Source organism: Martes martes (genome assembly GCF_963455335.1).
Source record: "Martes martes genome assembly, chromosome: 7".
Taxonomy (NCBI): Eukaryota; Metazoa; Chordata; class Mammalia; order Carnivora; family Mustelidae; genus Martes; species Martes martes.
This window is the reverse complement of record NC_137894.1, coordinates 127,548,572-127,566,779: the sequence shown is the minus strand read 5'-3', so window position 1 is coordinate 127,566,779 and position 18,208 is coordinate 127,548,572. Positions and strand designations below refer to the sequence as shown.

Genomic DNA, 18,208 nt, shown 5'->3' with positions numbered 1-18,208 from the left:
TTCTACTGTTTATGGGTACAAATTTATCCACCATAAAGTGGTCATATTGCTTCTGACTTTAAAAAGCTTAAACCATTGGTTAAAAAGCCCTTTGGGCTAGATAATGACGAAGCTAATTTACAAAAGGAAAATCTTTCTTTTCCTTTGATAGCTGGTAATTTACTAGAGTGATAAGCTTTTTTTTTTTTAAGACTGATAAGCTTCTATAGAAAAAATCCACTTAGAAATGTTGATAAGGAACATAAGATTAATAAGATCTGAGTTTGCTTCAAATAATTAGCTAGTTTTAAGGAAGTTTAAGATTTTGGTATGTGTGTGTGGGGGGGGTCCGGTAGTAAGGAAGGAGCTTTTTGGAGAGACTTAAGGAGGAACCAGAGGAAGGGGGAAGCTGAACAAAGGAAGAATTTTCCCTCTAAGACCAGCCCTTCTCTGGAATCCTATCCTTACCACTAGACGGTGTACATTTTATCAAAGACAGAGATCATGCGTTGTTCAACCCTGCACTGCTCAACTGCAACCCACCACAGGGTACAGAGGAGATGCTTGATAAATGTTTTATAAATGTGGAATCCAACAATTTTTTAACGGCATCTTAGGCAGTCAGTTACAAAGACAGGAGGTAATCTAATCTGATTCTTGGTGTCAGATACAATGCTAAGCTATAAGTAACCAAGAAAACTGTGTTTAGGGGCGCCTGGGTGGCTCAGTCATTAAGCATCTGCCTTAGGTCCGGACCATGGGCCCAGGGTCCTGGGATCAAGCCCCATATGGGGCTCCCTGCTCAACGGGATGCCTGCTTCTCCCTCTCCCACTCCCCCTGCTTCTGTTTCCTCTCAGGTTGTGTCTCTGTCAAACAAATAAATAAAATCTTTAAAAAAATAAAACAAAACAAAAAAAACTGTGTTTATTAGAAGACTTGATTTTTCTTTTTTTTTCTTTTTTTTTTTAAACTCCGAATTAACCCTAATTCTTTTTTTTTTTTTTTTTTAATTTTATCTATTCATTTGACAGACAGATCACAAGTAGGCAGAGAGGCGGGCAGAGAGAGAAGGGAGGAAGCAGGCTGCCCGCTGAGCAGAGAGCCCGATGCGATGCGGGGGCTCGATCCCAGGACGCCGGGATCATGACCTAAGCCAAAGGCAGCAGCTTTAACCCACTGAGCCACCGAGGCGCCCCAGAAGACTTGATTTTTATTTACATGAACTTCTAATAGTGAAATGAACAAATTAGGTAAAAGCAGATAAATAATAATGAAGAAAAAAGTGGAAGCCAACAGTCCTGGGCTCAGAAAGCAGAGGGGTGTCCAGGCTCTGCCCATCAGCCAAACACAACAAGTGGATGTAACAGCTGTCAGCCCCCGCAGAGAAGCAGGAAATTCTCCCTGTGCCCGCCCCTCCCCACCCCAAGATTGTTTTAACAGTTCTGCCTCCTTAGCAGGGGACTTGTGGAATGCTTTTTTTTTTTTTAAGTTTCTCAGTTCTACTAAATCAATTTTTGACAGTTCCTGGGATTCTCAAGATGATCATTTAACACCTCATTAACAAGTCCATTATAGGAATTAATTCAAATGAGCCAAAACTAATTTTAATTAAATCTCAATCTGCCCAAGGTATTCCTTTTTTCTCCTACACCAACAGGCACCTAAATACACCCAGTTCTTTCAAAAATAAGAAGTAGAAAAAAGTGTAGTTTTCTGGAAAATTACCTGTCATTTTAAAAAAAAGATTTTATTGGGGCGCCCGGGTGGCTCAGTGGGTTGGGCCTCGCCTTCAGCTCCGGTCATGATCTCGGCATCCTGAGATGGAGCCCCGCATCCCCTGCTCTCTGCTCAATGGGAAGCCTGCTTCCCCCTCTCTCTCTGCCTGCCTCTCTGCCTACTTGTGATCTCTCTCTCTCTCTCTCTCTCTCTCTCTCTGTCAAATAAATAAATAAATAAATAAATAAATATTTTAAAAAATAAATATTTAACTTAAAAATATAAATAAATAAGTAAATAAGATTTTATTTATGTACTTGAGAGAGCGCTGCACTGGAGCCGGAGGGAGGGGCAGAGGGACAGGCTGACTCCCTGCTGAGCGGGGAGCCTGAGGATACAGGGCTCCATCCCCGGACTCCGGTTCATGATCTGAGCCCAAGGCAGACGCTTAGGCAACTGAGCCACCCACGGGTCCCACTTGTCATCATTTTTAAATTTACCTAGTAAAATGTACCTATTTATTTCGTCCCATGATTTGGCCATTTGATTTAACATTCACCTACTGAAGCTTTAAGGACCCACCATTTTCTAATAGTTACGGATCACGTGTGCATTCATTCATTCAGTTATTCAGCAAATTTATCAAAAGGCTACTGGAAGTCAGACACTAAGCTGGGGGCTGTTCATGTTATTAATTACGTCTCTGGCCAGAAGTAAAATACAACTAAGCACAGCTCTGGAAAATGGAAGAGCACAATTTTAGTTTCTTTGCTCAGACATGTTTTGCCTTGACTCATAAATAAATCTTACAGCTAAATTTCCATCACGGGATGGATGTGTGTTTGTGTGTGTGTGTGTGTGTATGAAGTGAAAGCCTTTTTTTTCCCCCCCTTCACTGGCTTGCATTTAATTTATTTTTAACCCTTAAGTTTTTAAAAGTGAAATTAATCAAAAGGCAAGGGTCTGGGAAATTCTTTTCCAACACTTTCCATAAACTCCAATTTTAGACACTTTGGAGTAAACCAAGATCTTCATTGTTGACAAGGTTTACTTGAGTTGCAGAAATTTCCCCCATTTTAGCCTGTACTCCTCCATTCAATCTTGACTGCCACAATGAGACAGACAGAAAGCGCGAGGACTTTTTTCTTGCATCTCTAGTGGAAACCTTAGCAGCAGACAGGAACTGCTCCAGGTCTGTCAAATGGATGCATGAGAACATTTCTTGACAATCAACCATGTATACTTTGTGTGTATGTTTAAGCCTTACTTTCAATCGTATTTTTATTTATTTATTTATTTTTATTAACATATAATGTATTATTAGCCCCAGGGATACAGGTCTGCGAATCGCCAGGTTTACACACATCACAGCACTCACCATAGCACATACCTTCCCCAATGTCCATAACCCCACCACCCTCTCCCTACCCCCCACCCCCCGGCAACCCTCAGTTTATTTTGTGAGATTAAGAGTCTCTTATGGTTTGTCTCCCTCCCGACCCCATCTTGTTTCATTTATTCTTCTCCTACCCCCCAAACCCCCAATGTTGCCTCTCAACTTCCTCATATCACATGATAATTGTCTTTCTCTGATTGACTTATTTTGCTAAGCATAATACCCTCTAGTTCCATCCATGTTGTCGCAAATGGCAAGATTTCATTTCTTTTGATGGCTGCATAGTATTCCATTATATATATTCAATAGTATTTTAAGCAAGATTTATTCCCATAGAAGGTTTTCATGTAGTGTGGAATCTGATAACAAAAAAGTCTTAGTCGTAAAAGTAACATATTCATATGGTAAAATAAAATTCTAGCAGTACAGAATATTAAATATAAAGTACAGAAGTCCCCCCTCCCCTCCTCGGCCAGCCACCTCCTTTCCCACCCCAGGAACCAGCGCCAGGTTCTCCTTCGGGCATCTCTGACAGCTAGCACTACAGAGCTGAATGTGCTTAGCCCTCTGCTTCCCCTTCCAGCAGCCCTACCTGGTGGTGTGGTGAGACAGCTGTGCACCGGCTACTTTCCATGTTTTCTGGACTAATCACCACCAAGCTTTGTTTTTAATTCTAGCGGCCAGTCACCTTCCTAAACCTAAAGCCGATTCCTTCACTTCAAAATGTGCTGATTTATAAACAAGACAGAATCTATTGACTTTCCATCAAGTACAAAACAGAAACTGATACACTTCCATGTCCCTTACCTTCCTTTACCCATTTCCACACCTCCAGTCTGCTACTGTTTACACTGTCGAGGTTTTTCTTATTTATACCTGGTTTATAGCCACTGCTAAACTTCCATGCTTTACCTGTAACTGACCCCATAAACTCGAAACTAATTAAAAGCAATAATACGATTTTACTCCGCTTGTATTAAACAAAAGAAAGTCTTCCAAGTATCAAAGCTAAGTGATTTCTCCTTTTTAACCCCTAACAATCCAAGTCACACTTTAGTTTATTTTTTTAAAGGTTTTTATTTTTTATCTTTTTAAAGATTTTATTTATTTGACAGAGATAGAGATAGAGAGAGAGAGAGAGACAACTGAGAGGGAACATAAGCAGGGGGAGTGGGAGAGGGAGAAGCAGGCTTCCCATTGAGTAGGGAGCCTGATGCGGGGCTCCATCCCAGAACCCTGGGATGATAACCTGAGCTGAAGGCAGACGCTTTAAAGACAGAGCCACGCAGGTGCCCCAAGTCACATTTTAGTCTTAATTTCATCTTAAATGAAGATGAGTAGTTCACCATTTCATAGCTCGTTGTATTATCATTACAAAACAACTATTTTAGATCCACTAATTCTGGCTTGCAAGGGAAAAAGAAAAAAATCATATTAAGCTCATAACTGGAGAAAGAACAGTAGCCCCTGTGAAAATATACCCTGCCATAAATCCTACATTCTGACACAGGTCGCATCTTTGCTTAGAATAACAGTTATTAATAGATAACCTTAAAACCCAAGTGAAGTATTTAATGACAAGCAAATATACACATTTTAACTCAAGTCTAATCTGTTTTAGTTAGCTATAAATCCTATTTGTAAGAAACTAAGTTTAGCATCTCTATCCTAATCTGATTTAGAATGTTCCTCCAATGATACCTAAGCTCCATTTCTTTTTTACTGATGAGATACACCTGCCAGTAAGAATGGAACAAATGCCTCCCGGGCTTGGAAAGCGAGCTTACAAATGGTTGCTTCTGGTTACAAGAGGACCTGGCTAGGGAGAGCAAAGGCCAAACTACCTGTTTCATCAAAGTTTGAAGATTTATCCCATTAAGAGAAAATCAGCAACAGCATCAAATCAAAGATACATTTATATCTTTAAAACTAAATTATCAATCTTAAATTTATCATATTTTTTCCCCGAGTCCTATAATTCTAAGAACATTGGTCAGTATATATGAGACTTCAATTCAAGAATAATCCTATATGAGTGAATGAGGGATCTTATCCTCTTAGGTCTATAAATTTCTTAAGTCCTCATCATTCAAGAACACAAAGAATATAATAAGGACTAAATCATAGGTCATTAACTCTTACAATGCCTCTCTTCAAGGCACCAAAGTATTCATTTAACCATCTACCAAGCATTTACTACACGCCTACTATGTGCCAAACATGGTTTTCAACAGAAGCAATAAAGTGAATAAGATAGCCAAAACTCCATGTTTTCATGGAGTTTATATTCCACTTTGGGAAGATGTAACAATTTTGTGAATAATCAAGTCAAACAATTACTGACTCTAAGTTCCTGATATAGGCACTATTTAAGATGAAAAGGAGGAGCAAGACAAGGGTCCTAACAGGGGAGCTGACATGACATAGAAAAACTACATAAAGGGTTAGGGCGCCTGGGAGGCTCAGTGGGTTAAGCCTCCACCTTTGGCTCAGGTCATGATCTCAGGGGCCTGGGATCGAGTCCTGAATCGGGCTCTCTGCTCAGCAGGGAACCTGTGTCCCCCACACCCCCACGCCTGCCTCTCTGCCTACTTGTAATCTCTCTCTCTGTCAAATAAATAAGTAAAATCTTAAAAAAGAAAAAAGAAAAACTACATCAAGGGTTAGTGAGCTTTCACACGTTATACAGTGACATCCCTAAGCTATTGGTTGCTGACCTGTGTCACCTGGCCAACAAGCTTTTGGAGTTACTGCCCAGTGATACTGCTTATTAACTGAAAGTTCATTTTTGGGACAGTCTCCCTCTTTTTATAACAGTATTTTATGTATATATACTTATATATATAGAAATATAGCAGTATTTTATCACTATTATTCTAATACTTTACTCCATTTCATCTTTGTATTACCAAAGATGTTTGCTAAAGGGACAAAACAAAATATGAGTACTCATAAGATAACAGAGGGCTCAAGGGGTGCCTGGGTGGTGCAGTCAGTTAAGCATCCAACTCTTGATTTCAGCTCAGGTCATGATCTCAGGGTCCTGGGATCAAGCCCCGGGTTGGGCTCAGCGCTCAGCACAGAGTCTGCATGGATTCTCTCTCCCTCTCCCCACCCCTGCCACCCCCATGCGTGCTCTCTCTTTTCTAAAAATAAGTAAGTAAGTCTTTAAGAAAAATTTAACATGCGACTTAGAAGCTTCAAGACAAAACCAGAAGTTATTAGACATACTGAATGAGACAATAATAAACTTTATAGGCTCATTGGAATTGTGCTGTAGCTATACTATCAGTTATGGAAAAAAAAGATCAAAATCAAGTAACATCAAGTAACATAAAATACTTGAGACAGTCAAAATTATAATGAAAAGGCAAGGCTTAGAGATTTCATTATATGTTCGTATTATAGGACTGGACACCAACTGTAACACTAGCAGTTAGCCTACTGATTGACTTGCATACATACTTCAAACAAAACATTGTGTTCAAACATTAAACACTGGCTCTGTGAGACAAAATCATAAATCTGTGATATTATAAAGCTGTGAAACAGGGCTTTTGGGAGAAAAAGGGTATTAGCACAAAAGACACAGCCTTTCAGCTTCCCCCATTTCCAATCCACAGCAGTATGGAAATTCAACAAGACACAGAAAATACTGTGCAGCTCAGATGTAAACCTGATTCCTTCCAGGCAAATTTCTTCAAATATAGAAACTGAAGAACAGTACAGTACTAAAATGTATGGTTCTAGAAAGCCTAGATAATCCAAGATGAAAATGAAAAATACCCCTAAAATAAATCATGCACACACATATAGCTGTACAGAAACACATACCACCAATTAATTAATTCATACAAAACAGTAGAAGAAAGCAATAAACACTTGCAGAAGATACATTTAACAGGGACTAAAGAAAAGATTGTTTAAGGCACAAACACATTATCCCTATATGGGAAAAGACTCACAAATTCTACCATATCAAAAAGGAAAACTTTTATAAAACATTATTATAAACAAGATTTAAAGAAAAGCCATTTCTCTCAGTTTGAGAGACAACAGTGCTAAAGAATTATTATCCTCTCTCTCCCTCTGACCCTCCTCCCTGCTTGTGCTCTATCTCAAACAGATAAAAATATTTATAAAAGTGGGGGGCACCTGGGTGACAGCTGCCTTCGGCTCAGGTCATGATCCTGGAGTCCTGGGATCAAGTTCTGCATCAGGCTCCTTGCTTGGTGGGGAGTCTGCTTCTCCCTCTGACCCTCCCCCCTTTCACGCACTCTCTCTCTCATCTCTCTGTCTCTCAAATAAATAAATAAAATTAAAAAAAAAAATAAACCTAACAGCCTAAATGTCCATCAGCAGAGCAATGAACACAGAAGCTGTGGTAATTAATACTCGGTGAATATTACACAAAAGTGAAAATAATGACTGTGAAAATAAAATAAAGTGAAAATAAGAACCTCACACTCAACAGGAATAATGCAAACAAATAATATTAAGAAAATAAAATGAGTTATGGAACAACTTCCCCAATATGACCAATTTATGTAACATTTAAAAACACAAAACAACAGGAGCATCTGGGTGGCTCAGTCAGTTAACTGTCTCCGCCTTTGGCTCAGGTCATGATCTCAGGGCCCTGCCTCGGGCTCCCTACTCAGAAGGGAGTCTGCTTCTCCCTCTCTCCCTGCTCCTCCCCTGCTCATGCTCTGGCACTCTCTCTCTCACTCTCAAATAAAAATCTTTGGGGGAAAAAAAAAACCCACCACACACACAAAACAACATAGACAGTCCTTGTTATTGGAATGCAGTCTGTTCCTAAATGTGTGTTACAGTGTGAATTTTCAGGTAGCTGAGTCTACATTACATCATTCAAAAATAGGAAAAATCACATGTTCCTAGCTCACCCAAAACTCCAAACGATATTTCTTCCCAAGCCATGAAACACTCTTAAATATCTACATAATAACCTGCCAAGAATTTCTATAAAACGGACAGCATCTAAAATACCAGTGACTTATTTTTACCCTGAGACAACAGAAGTGCTCTCGCGTGTGTGATGACTCAGTGATGTGGGACAATATGGAGTCCATCATGGTCCCAGGTGGGCCATCCCTTGTCTCCATGAGCTTTAGCACTCCCACACGTTCTGCAAATGCAGGGACATCTGTGGGCCTCCTTTGCTCACCTACTTCCTTCACAGGTTTTTCGGCATGTCGCAGGACATTTTCATTGGTAATGTGGGGAAGATGACAGAGATATTGCACAACACATTTAACAACTCAAGAGGACAGGAGACTGGGTCCCATCAGGGAAAGAGCAGAAGCACGGAGGAAGTGCACTCTACAGCCTCCCCCTGGACTCGTGCCCAGCTGAGAACACTAGTGCTGTGCACATGACAATTATCAAGGTGGCTTTTGATTCAGACAGTTAAATCTCACAAGCATTCCTGCAAGTCATCACAGCAAACAGTGAGCCTGCAAACAGTGGGGGATACTTACTATATGGATACTATATGGATACAATTCATAGAAAGAGACAATTTCAGGATAATCATTATCTCTGGGGAAGGGGTGAGAGAAAAAAAAATCGAGAAGGGACACTAAAGGGAGCTTTAGCTATCTTTTTATTTTTTAAAAAGTGACATATATGGGGTGAGATATTAACAGTAAAATATGGGATCACGGGTACATTATTTTCTGTACCTTTTCATAAAATAGGAAGGACCAATAACATTGTTCACCTGTCTGATGCACACCAGAAGCCTGTCAGCATGAAGCAGCCCACAGATTCACATGAATTTTGAGTTCGATACTGAACCAGAATCTGAATTTGATTTTAGGGCAAGAGAACTAGTGTGTCTATGTTTTTTTGTGTCACCCTAACACCCTTCACAAGTCTGCTTCCCGTCAGAACTGCCATCCTGTGCACCTCTACCCTTCCCCACAATCCCTCTGCCTACACTACTATGCTCAGGCCACAGTGGTCTCCTTGCTGGTCCTGAAGAGAGTGGCCTCCATCCCTAGGCCTTTTTATTCCTGGATTTTCAGGGCCAAGTCCTCACCTTTTTCATATTCTTGCTAAAGTCTTATCTTCTCAGTGACCGTTTTGTTTAAAATTGCAAACTGGTTCCCCAGAACCCCTGGTCACCCACCTTCCCTACTTCCCTTTCTCCCGGGGTACTTATTTTCTAGCACACTGTATAATTTACTTCCTGCACTAGAAACCCCATTATGCAAAAAGTTTGGGGTTTTTCATCCTTGATGCATCACGAGTGTCTAGTGATAGCACCTAGCACACAGAGGGCAGATATTTGGTAAAGTGATTAGTAAAATTTCAATTTTTCTATGTTACAGTACTTTCCAGGACTGATACAAAAAGACTCTATCCTCTGCATCTCCAGCACTCCCCAAGTATATACTCCTCTCAAACCATCTGCTTGTATGCCCATTTCCTGTGGATTCTGATTCAGAGTCTAACACGGAGTGAGATACTCAGTGTGTGTGGAATGAATGAAACTCAATGTCTTGAACATATAAGATTAAGTTTCTCTCAGGGCAGGCCACTTCTACTACAAACTCACACCCAGGTAAATTAATTGTAGGTACCTTTTTTTTAAAGGTCACCTTAAGGCACAAAGGGCTGTGACTTGATTCACACTTTCTTTCTACTACAAGAACAATAAGAAGATGCATTTTATGATGCCATAAAAATAAGCATTACCTCACACACTCAATTCTAAAAGAAATCAGGTCAAATGTAATTAAGATCAGGTAACCAGATTCAAGAGAGATGGTACTTCTCTCTACTTTGGGTTACCTTTTTTTTTTTTTTAAAGACTTTTATTTATTTATTTGACAGAGAAAGAGAGATCACAAGTAGGCAGAGAGGCAGGCAGAGAGAGGGGGAAGCAGACTCCCTGCTGAGCAGAGAGCCCGATGCGGGGGCTCGATCCCAGGACCCTGAGATCATGGCCTGAGCCGAAGGCAGAGGCTTAACCCACTGAGCCACCCAGGTGCCCCTTGGGTTACATTTTTATTATCCTCTATTTTGGCAGAGAAGCAATGTGGCCAAAAGAAGTTTGCCTATACTAATTAAAAGTTTTAGAGAGCAATTTTTAAAATATATAAAAGCTGGTAGTGGCAAGTTGTGAAAATGGCCACAAATTCTTGGACCCACTTCCCATTTGATGTGGAGTCTGATTTCCCACGCCCTGCAGTCTGGACTGGCCTCAGTGAGCCGCTTGTTAACAACAGATCAGCTAAGGTCATGGGGTTTCAGCAGGTTCTTAGGGAACGCTTGCTCTGAAGCAACCCCCTCTGGATCCCCAGTCACCATGCGACAAGGAGCCCATGCCTCATGGGGAAGTCACATGAAGGTGCTCTGGTCAACGGCCTCAGCTGAGCCCAGTGTTCAAGTCACTTCGGCACAAGTGACAAGGGAGGGAAGAAGCCTCCAGATGATCCCAGCCCCCAGCCACCTGGGGCTTGGGTCTTCCCCGGCAGCTCCAGCCCCAGATATTTTGGAGCAAAGACAAGCCATTCCTGCTGTGCCCTGACCGAATTCCTGACCTGCAGAATCTGTGAGCACAATCCGATGGCTGTTGTTTCGCACCACTAAGCTTCGGGGGTGGTCAGAGAGGCAATAAATAAACTGGAAAATGAGTGCTAACCCAAAGCCTGTAACTAATTACCACATTTCATTTTCTCACCACCGGCAGAGCCTAGATTTCACTACTGAGTACAGACAAGTCATTCATGCAGAGGTCACACATCACATAGATCCACGTTCTAGGACAGGGCAAAGAAATTATCCAAAACGAACTCGGACAGCTATTAGCCATTCATTTTAGTCACCTGTCTGTACGCTGAATCAGTAAGGTTAACGCACCTACATGAAGTAACTAGATAATTGCCAGCTATATAAATATATATCTCAGGTCAAAACACACTACTTCTATGAACATCATGAGGAAGAAGGGATGGTAACGTAGCTAATGTTAAGAGGGGATTACTCCCCAGGCTCCATGCTGTGCTCACAACATGAATGAACTATTTTCTTCTCCAAGGAATCAATTCATGAAACTGAAAATGATCAACACGTTGAAAATCTATTTCCAAAAATCTCTCACTAGAGATAATAAGGATATACTACAGATCAGAAAAAAAAAATTGGGAAAAAAATTCCGATTTAAGGAAACAGGTTTGCATCAATCAAAATCAGACTACTTCCTTCTTGTTTTCCAATGCAAATCAAATGAATCTTAAAAGAAAACATTATATAAATGAAGAGTAGAGAGCTCAAGGCTGATAGTGTAAAATCTTTTACAAGAATAAAACTCATTTTAGAAGCATTTAAAAAGCAAGTAAAATTAATGTATGTCTCATACAATGGAAATACTTTTAGAAGTGAAAAAACAAAACAAAACAAAAATCACAATTGTTCTAACTTTTCTGCAATCAACACTGCCCTCTAGTGATGCAGAATAAAAGTAAAAGAGAAAGCAAGTGTCACATTTTATTCATTGTTCATTTCAGTGTGTTCCTGTCAGCGCGCCTAGTTTGGACTACAAATTCCACCAAAGACAGAATAAACAAATTCAGGATGCCTTTTATTACCTATTGTTCCATTAGAAACTCTTTTGAAAGGCACTGAATCAAGGACATTAATATATGCAAAGAGCAGCTTTTAAATCCAACAGGAATGAAACATCGCTACACACAGTCAGTTACATCTTCATATAAAATTGTGCAACTCAGGAAAGACCCTGCAGCTTATCACTGAAGACTTATGAAGACAGTAAGACAGTAAGGTTAAAGCGTTACCATCTATAGACAAGAAAGTTCAACAGGAAGCAAGCCAGCCTAATTCTCCTGGCAGATGTGTATCAAACATGCTGCAAAGTGTCCGTAGCAACCAAGGCCTCACCCACCTGCCAGTTCAGCCCATCTGTATACCCGACTCCTCATTTTAGGGAAGAAGTTCAAGGAAAAGAGCTCGTTTGACTGCTGAGCATTTACGGAGCAGAGGAAATCTTCCAAGAAAACAGAGACTTACCAAGGGTCGTGCCATCCTGCCCCATGATGCACTTCATAGAGGTGACAATCTGTTCCACAACCGGTGGCGACAGTGATGTGGCGTACACGGCACTGTGAGAATGTGTCCGCAGATAGTCTATCAGCTCCTGGGGAGTTCACAGAAGCGAGGCATTAGAGGGGAAGCCTCAGTTCTCCGCAATGTCACTGCCTGCCTTCCAGGTAAAAGCAGACTCCTCCTCCCTCAACAGCCCGGGAAGAGGGCCGCTCATCTGAGATGCAAGGTATCCGCCGTGGTCAGAGGAAACTCTCAGCGACAACTGTGTCTGACACATGCCAACACCCTCACTCGGGCTGTTTGTTTTTTAAACAGGCAACAACTTGAAAGAAAGAAAAACTAGCTTTAAAGAAGCCCTCTAAATTTGGAGAACATCTCACTTAATGTTATGAACAGATCTACAACGCTGAATTAATGTGCTTGGACTGCTTTTGAGAAATTCCCTGGGTCTTTCATGAGAACAGGAAAGCCAGCTCACCGAACGAAGAAAAACTTTGTATGTCAGTTGCAAGGAGTCCAAAACAATCAGTGGTATATCCCTATTCTCTCCTTTTAACTTCATTAACTCTTTCAATAAAACAGGCACACAAATAGCTCACTTACCAGACCCCAACAAAGAGACATAAAATATGACTATAAAACAGTGCATCACTTCAAAAACACTAAAAACTGTATAAAAGCCACAAAAGCACAGATATACCAGACAAAAATGATGTCCCAGAGTATTATTTTAAGTCCTCTGGTTTAGCAGTAAATCTCACCAAAAAGCAAACAACTCTCCAAAGTCAGCCTGGTCCCGTTAACAAAAATTTGAGGTAAAAAGATCTATCAAACTTGACTGAAACCAATAATGAGTTTTCCTTAAAGACAATCATGACTAAGAGAAAGTCCATGCTTTAAGCTTCCCTAATGTCAAGTTTTAAAAAGAAATTAAAGATACTTGTGAGTTCTTACTACATGCCATAAAATACTGGACAACATATTTTTATTAATACTATGGAGGTTTTTTTGACAATAAGTTTTATTGAGATATAATTCACTTTTCTGAAGTGTACAGTTCAGTGGCTTTAGTATGTTCACAGAGCTGTGCAACTTTCATCACTATGAAAATATTTATTTATTTATTTAGTTAGTTAGTTAGTTAGCTATTTTGTTTTTAAGTAGGCTCCACACCCAACATAGGACTTGAACTCGTGACCTCAGGATCAAGAGTCTATGCTCTACCGACTGAGCCAGCCAGGCACCCCACTATCTAAATTTTAGAACATTTCATTATCTCAGAAAGAAACCTCATCCCCACCAGCAGTCACCTTCCACTCACCTCAATCCCTCAGCCCTTGGCAACTACTAATCTACATTCTAATTTACCTGTTCTGGATATATCACATAAAATAAATAATATGTGACCTTTTGTGACTGACTTCTTTAAATTAACACAATGCTTTCAAGTTCATCCATGTCGTAGCATGGACATAAACTATTTTTTCAACCTTTACTACAAGTTTATAAGCTAGGCATATTTATCTCTGTTTTACTGATAAGGAAATGGGAAGGTTAAATGCTTTGCCCCAGGGCTCACAATGTTAGGGAAATATTCAAACCTAGGCCTCTCTCTCGGTTCAACAATTTCCACCACACCATACTGATTCTCAAATGCCTTAGAGTTCATTACACAATTTTTAAATTGAAAACTACAATGCCTTCTAGTAAACCAGATTATGCAAAATAATCTCTTCCTTCCTGTCTCTGTGCTCACCCAAGATGCCTTTGAGGCCAAGGGCGGGGAAACTGGTCTTCTGTTCCCACTGGCTCTCAGAAACTCACTACTTTTGGGAAACTGCTGGTGCAAGTCAAACCCGGAAGACTGGCAAACAGGCAGCACCACTGCGCGTCCTTTCACACAAGAGGGTGTTCTGTATGTCAGATCAGCATGTCGTTTAGGACGAAGCTCAAATAAGAAAACAACAAACAATGAACAGAACCAGCCTTTAGTCGCTCAGAATCGCTCACTGAGCAGCTGAAGTGTGAAGCCCGCTGGCAGCACGAGCCGAAGCCACAAACAAATTCAGGATCTCCACATCCCAGTTCAGGACGCTTATCTGCTCCATGTGAGTCACCAAATGTGGTAGCCAGAAGCACCTGCACCCTTAGCTGCTCAATCCACAGGGCCCGCTTACCTTCTTCCCCCCGATGTAGCCTCCAGAAGCCCCAAAGCTCTTCGTGAATGTTCCCATCATAACATCCACATCCTGAGGATCCAGGCCAAAGTAATCCACCACACCTCGGCCTGTAGGGCCCAGGGCCCCAATGCTGTGAGCTTCATCTAGGTACAAGTATGCCTTGTATTTCTTCTTAAGGGCAATCACTTCAGGAAGGCGAACAATAGATCCCTCCATGCTGGCAAAACAGATACAAAACACACACACTGAGTCTTTTTAACTCAAAATTAGGAGTTGGCCACCTTACTATTACAATTCCTTTTTCCAACTTTTTTGTTGCTTTTTTAAATGGTTTGACAACTCTGCCTGTGATTTTAAACTGGCAAAGTCAGATGATGCCACAGCTAGGCAGATGTCTAGGGGAAAGGAAACTGGATCTTTTCAAACAAGCACCAGAACAGAATTGATCTTCATTCGCCACAGACGGATAAATGTCATGGCAGAGTCTTCTAACACTTGCAATTACAGGCAACATTAGATTTTGCATTACACGGCAGATGAAATTAAAATGGCAGAATAAGAGAATAAAAAAGATAGGACGTAAGAGAGTAAGTGCAAGGGCTGCAAATAAACCAGAATAAAATCTTTCTTAAAATGAAATGATGTAGAATTTGTTTTGACACATTAGAAAACATATTCCAGTTCTTGCCCATACGTACACAAACAGTAGAAAAATAAAGGATGCAAAAAAGAAAGGGATTTTAAGGCCATCAGCATGATGGAAAGAAAAGGAAAAACCAGACAAAAAGACTTCGGTGCTAGTGCTAACTCTGCTTCTAGGTATTTTATTATCAAACCATCGACACCGCCTCCTTAGTGTCCAGAGCGGTCCTGTTTACTGTTCCCTTCTTCTTAAAATATTCTACAACTTCCTGGAGCCAAATCAGAAAGATAAGAATAAGAAAGCAGGATTACCTATATATTCCCTCCACAAGGATTAGAATTTTCTTCCAGGGCCTTCGTGTCCGAGGCTGACCATAAACAATGGCATCTTTCAACAGCTTCTCTAGGCTTTGCATATCTGTAGCACACAAAACAGAATTTCAGCACAAAGTACCTTCCTCTTTCTGAACTTTATTTCAGAAATGCAAATACACATTTCTTATTCAGGAAGTGTGTCTCAGACAGTGAAGGACATTAACATAATCAGAACTGAGCAGAAAAAGATAAGGCAAAATGGGTGAGCTCCTGCTAGCCTGAATGACAATCTCATCTAAAAGGTAATGAATGTTCATAACCACAGAAATTCCACTAAATGACTGTGGCACAGGCGGTTCCATTGGGTAGCACGCATGTGAAATGACTGATGTTTCATGTTAAATACCTGGCTGTTCACTTTTTTTTTGGTATTTGTGGAATCAACTGTATCTTTAATCCTACTGACTCATTCAGAAATACATGCATAAAGAAGACTGACCAAGAGTGCAAATAAACAAATGCATACACCTCCTAAAACGCAAATACAGGGGAAAATTCAAAGTACACACCCTGCTTCCTTTCACCTAGAATACACTCAATAAACACTTGTTACATAGCTTTCTCTTAGCAGTGGGCTCAAAATACATCAGTCTGGGCATGCATGAGATTATGTGCTAAGAACACGTGACCATCAGTTTAGACTGTTCCATGTCTGACTTGATCAGCTCTCCTGGTCCTAAGGACGGTTACCAAGCCCAAAAACAACCTGTCTTGTGCTATAGCTGAGGATCGTAATTCTCCTGTTACCGATAAAGGCTGCGAAGACCACTGCCACCACTACAGTGGCTTCATACTGAAAATATCTGCCCTGAAATAATGGCCTTAAGGACCTTTGCCCCCAAATCTATGCAATATTAAGTCTGGGGTACATTTAACAGGGGTGGGAGGCACCCCATCATAAAATGTGATTTTATATTCTCTGCTGCTCAGGACTGAAGGAGGGGGTTACAAAGTTATATGATTTTGCTCTTCCCATGAAAGGACTTTGGTTAGGAAACAGAAGTAAGGCAATAAAAACATACCACAAGTAAGATGGCCAAAGGTTGTGACTGTACTTATACCTTCAGTTACTCATAACAACACAATATGCTACCTAACCCAGAGAGGGGATGCTACCCCAGAAATATGTCTATTGTGAAGCTGCTATGTCTGCTGCAGACACCAATGTGTGGCAACCAGCAGGAGACAAATAAAAATGCACTCATTGTTTTAGTTTCCTTTGTTTATAGACAGAAAGGAAGAGAAAAATACTGACTCAAAATTTTAGATGAAAGGAAGTACCTATAGTAGAATGCTTGACTGTATCACCTACTTAGGAAAAAGATTCAATTATCTCTCTCGTATTATGCTCCCTAAATTCCATGCAAATTGAAGACTTAAATAAAAAAATATATCACAAAAACCACAAAAAGAAAATATAAGAGGATAACTTTATGATCTTAAAACAGGGAAGGCACTATGGAAACTCTAAAACTTGTAAGACAATAAATGTGCCAACGTCAACATTTTAATAAATCTACCAGCAATACACTAAAAATAAAGTTAAAAATGAAATAAAAAATACTGCAACACAGAAGAAAGAATAATTAATATAAAGGGCTCTTATACTCAGTGAAAAACAGAAACAGTTTGAAAATGGCCAATTCACAAAGAAATACAAGCACAATTAACTATAAAAAAGATGCTTAGCATCTAATAATCAAAGAAATAGAAATTAACATGTTATTGACTGATTCCATTAGAAAATATTTTAATTATGGACACTAGGGAGGGTATGTGCTATGGTGAGTGCTGTGAAATGTGTAAGCCTGATGATTCACAGACCTGTACCCCTGGGGCAAATCATACATTATATGTTAATAAAAATAATTACAAAAAAAGAAAGAAAATATTTTAAGTGATTCATAATGTCCTATGTCAGCCTGTGAGTATAGTCACTGTCATGTTTCTGAGTAAAAATTTGCATCATACTTGGAGGCAATTTGGAAAAGTCTAAAAATTTTGTAATCTTTTAACCAGGCATCCTAAGACTACTAGGAATTTATCTTAAAGCATTAATCAGATCACTGAGCAAAAATGTGAGTAGGTAGTACTGTTTTTAGTAGAAAAATGGAGAAACAACCTTGATGTCCAAACTGAGGGATGGACTGAACGCAGGCAACTCCGCCCGCCACCGCATTAGGGGAGGAGGAGAGTCCCATGGAGTCAAATGAAGTTCAGGATGTGTTGTAAGCAAGGAGGTTACATAATTGTGTCTAATAATGCCATGGACTTCATAAAACAAAATACTGTTTGTATCCTCCTCATTATAAAACATCTTAGATAAGACAAAGACAGAAGGAAGAAAGTTATTAGCATCCATAAGCCTTCCATCCAGAGTACAGATCTCACACTTGGGTGTTTATTCTTCCAGACTTTTGTCTGTATGTGTATACATTTTGCAAAAAAAAAAAAAAAAAATGGTATTAGGTGTACAGTTTGGTAATCTTTCCTTCCTACACGTGAGTATTTTAACTACAAAAGTTACTTTTTTAATGTTAATCGTTATTTTGCTAATACAATAGACACTTCCACTTAGGGAGAACATTCTGGCAGTGCCATCTTCCTCCGTGCCTCTACAGCATCTGCTCACATCTGTATTCCAGTATCTGTTCTGTATCAGTGGTATTCCACTAGTGGTTTCTCTATAGTCTCTTCATTAACCAGTTGGAGATCCTTAAGATGTGACCCTGCTTTATTCATCTCAGTAGCCCTGGTGTTACAGAAAGATACACCATAGGCATCTAGTAAACACACACGGAACGACTAACTTGTAAACAAGGAAGA

The 18,208-nt window shown here is 40.1% G+C and overlaps 1 protein-coding gene across 1 annotated transcript in view; it reads right to left on the bottom strand.

Annotated features, from left to right (window-relative positions):
• Positions 1–18,208, bottom strand: part of SPTLC2 (serine palmitoyltransferase long chain base subunit 2) — a 108,044-nt gene that overhangs the window by 42,030 nt on the left and 47,806 nt on the right. The window contains exons 7-9 of the mRNA XM_080809322.1: positions 15,320–15,425; positions 14,363–14,582; positions 12,150–12,276 (exon numbers count right to left, since the gene is read on the bottom strand). Of these exons, the coding sequence (XP_080665448.1) occupies positions 12,150–12,276; positions 14,363–14,582; positions 15,320–15,425 (453 nt within the window). The remainder of the gene's footprint in view (positions 1–12,149; positions 12,277–14,362; positions 14,583–15,319; positions 15,426–18,208) is intronic.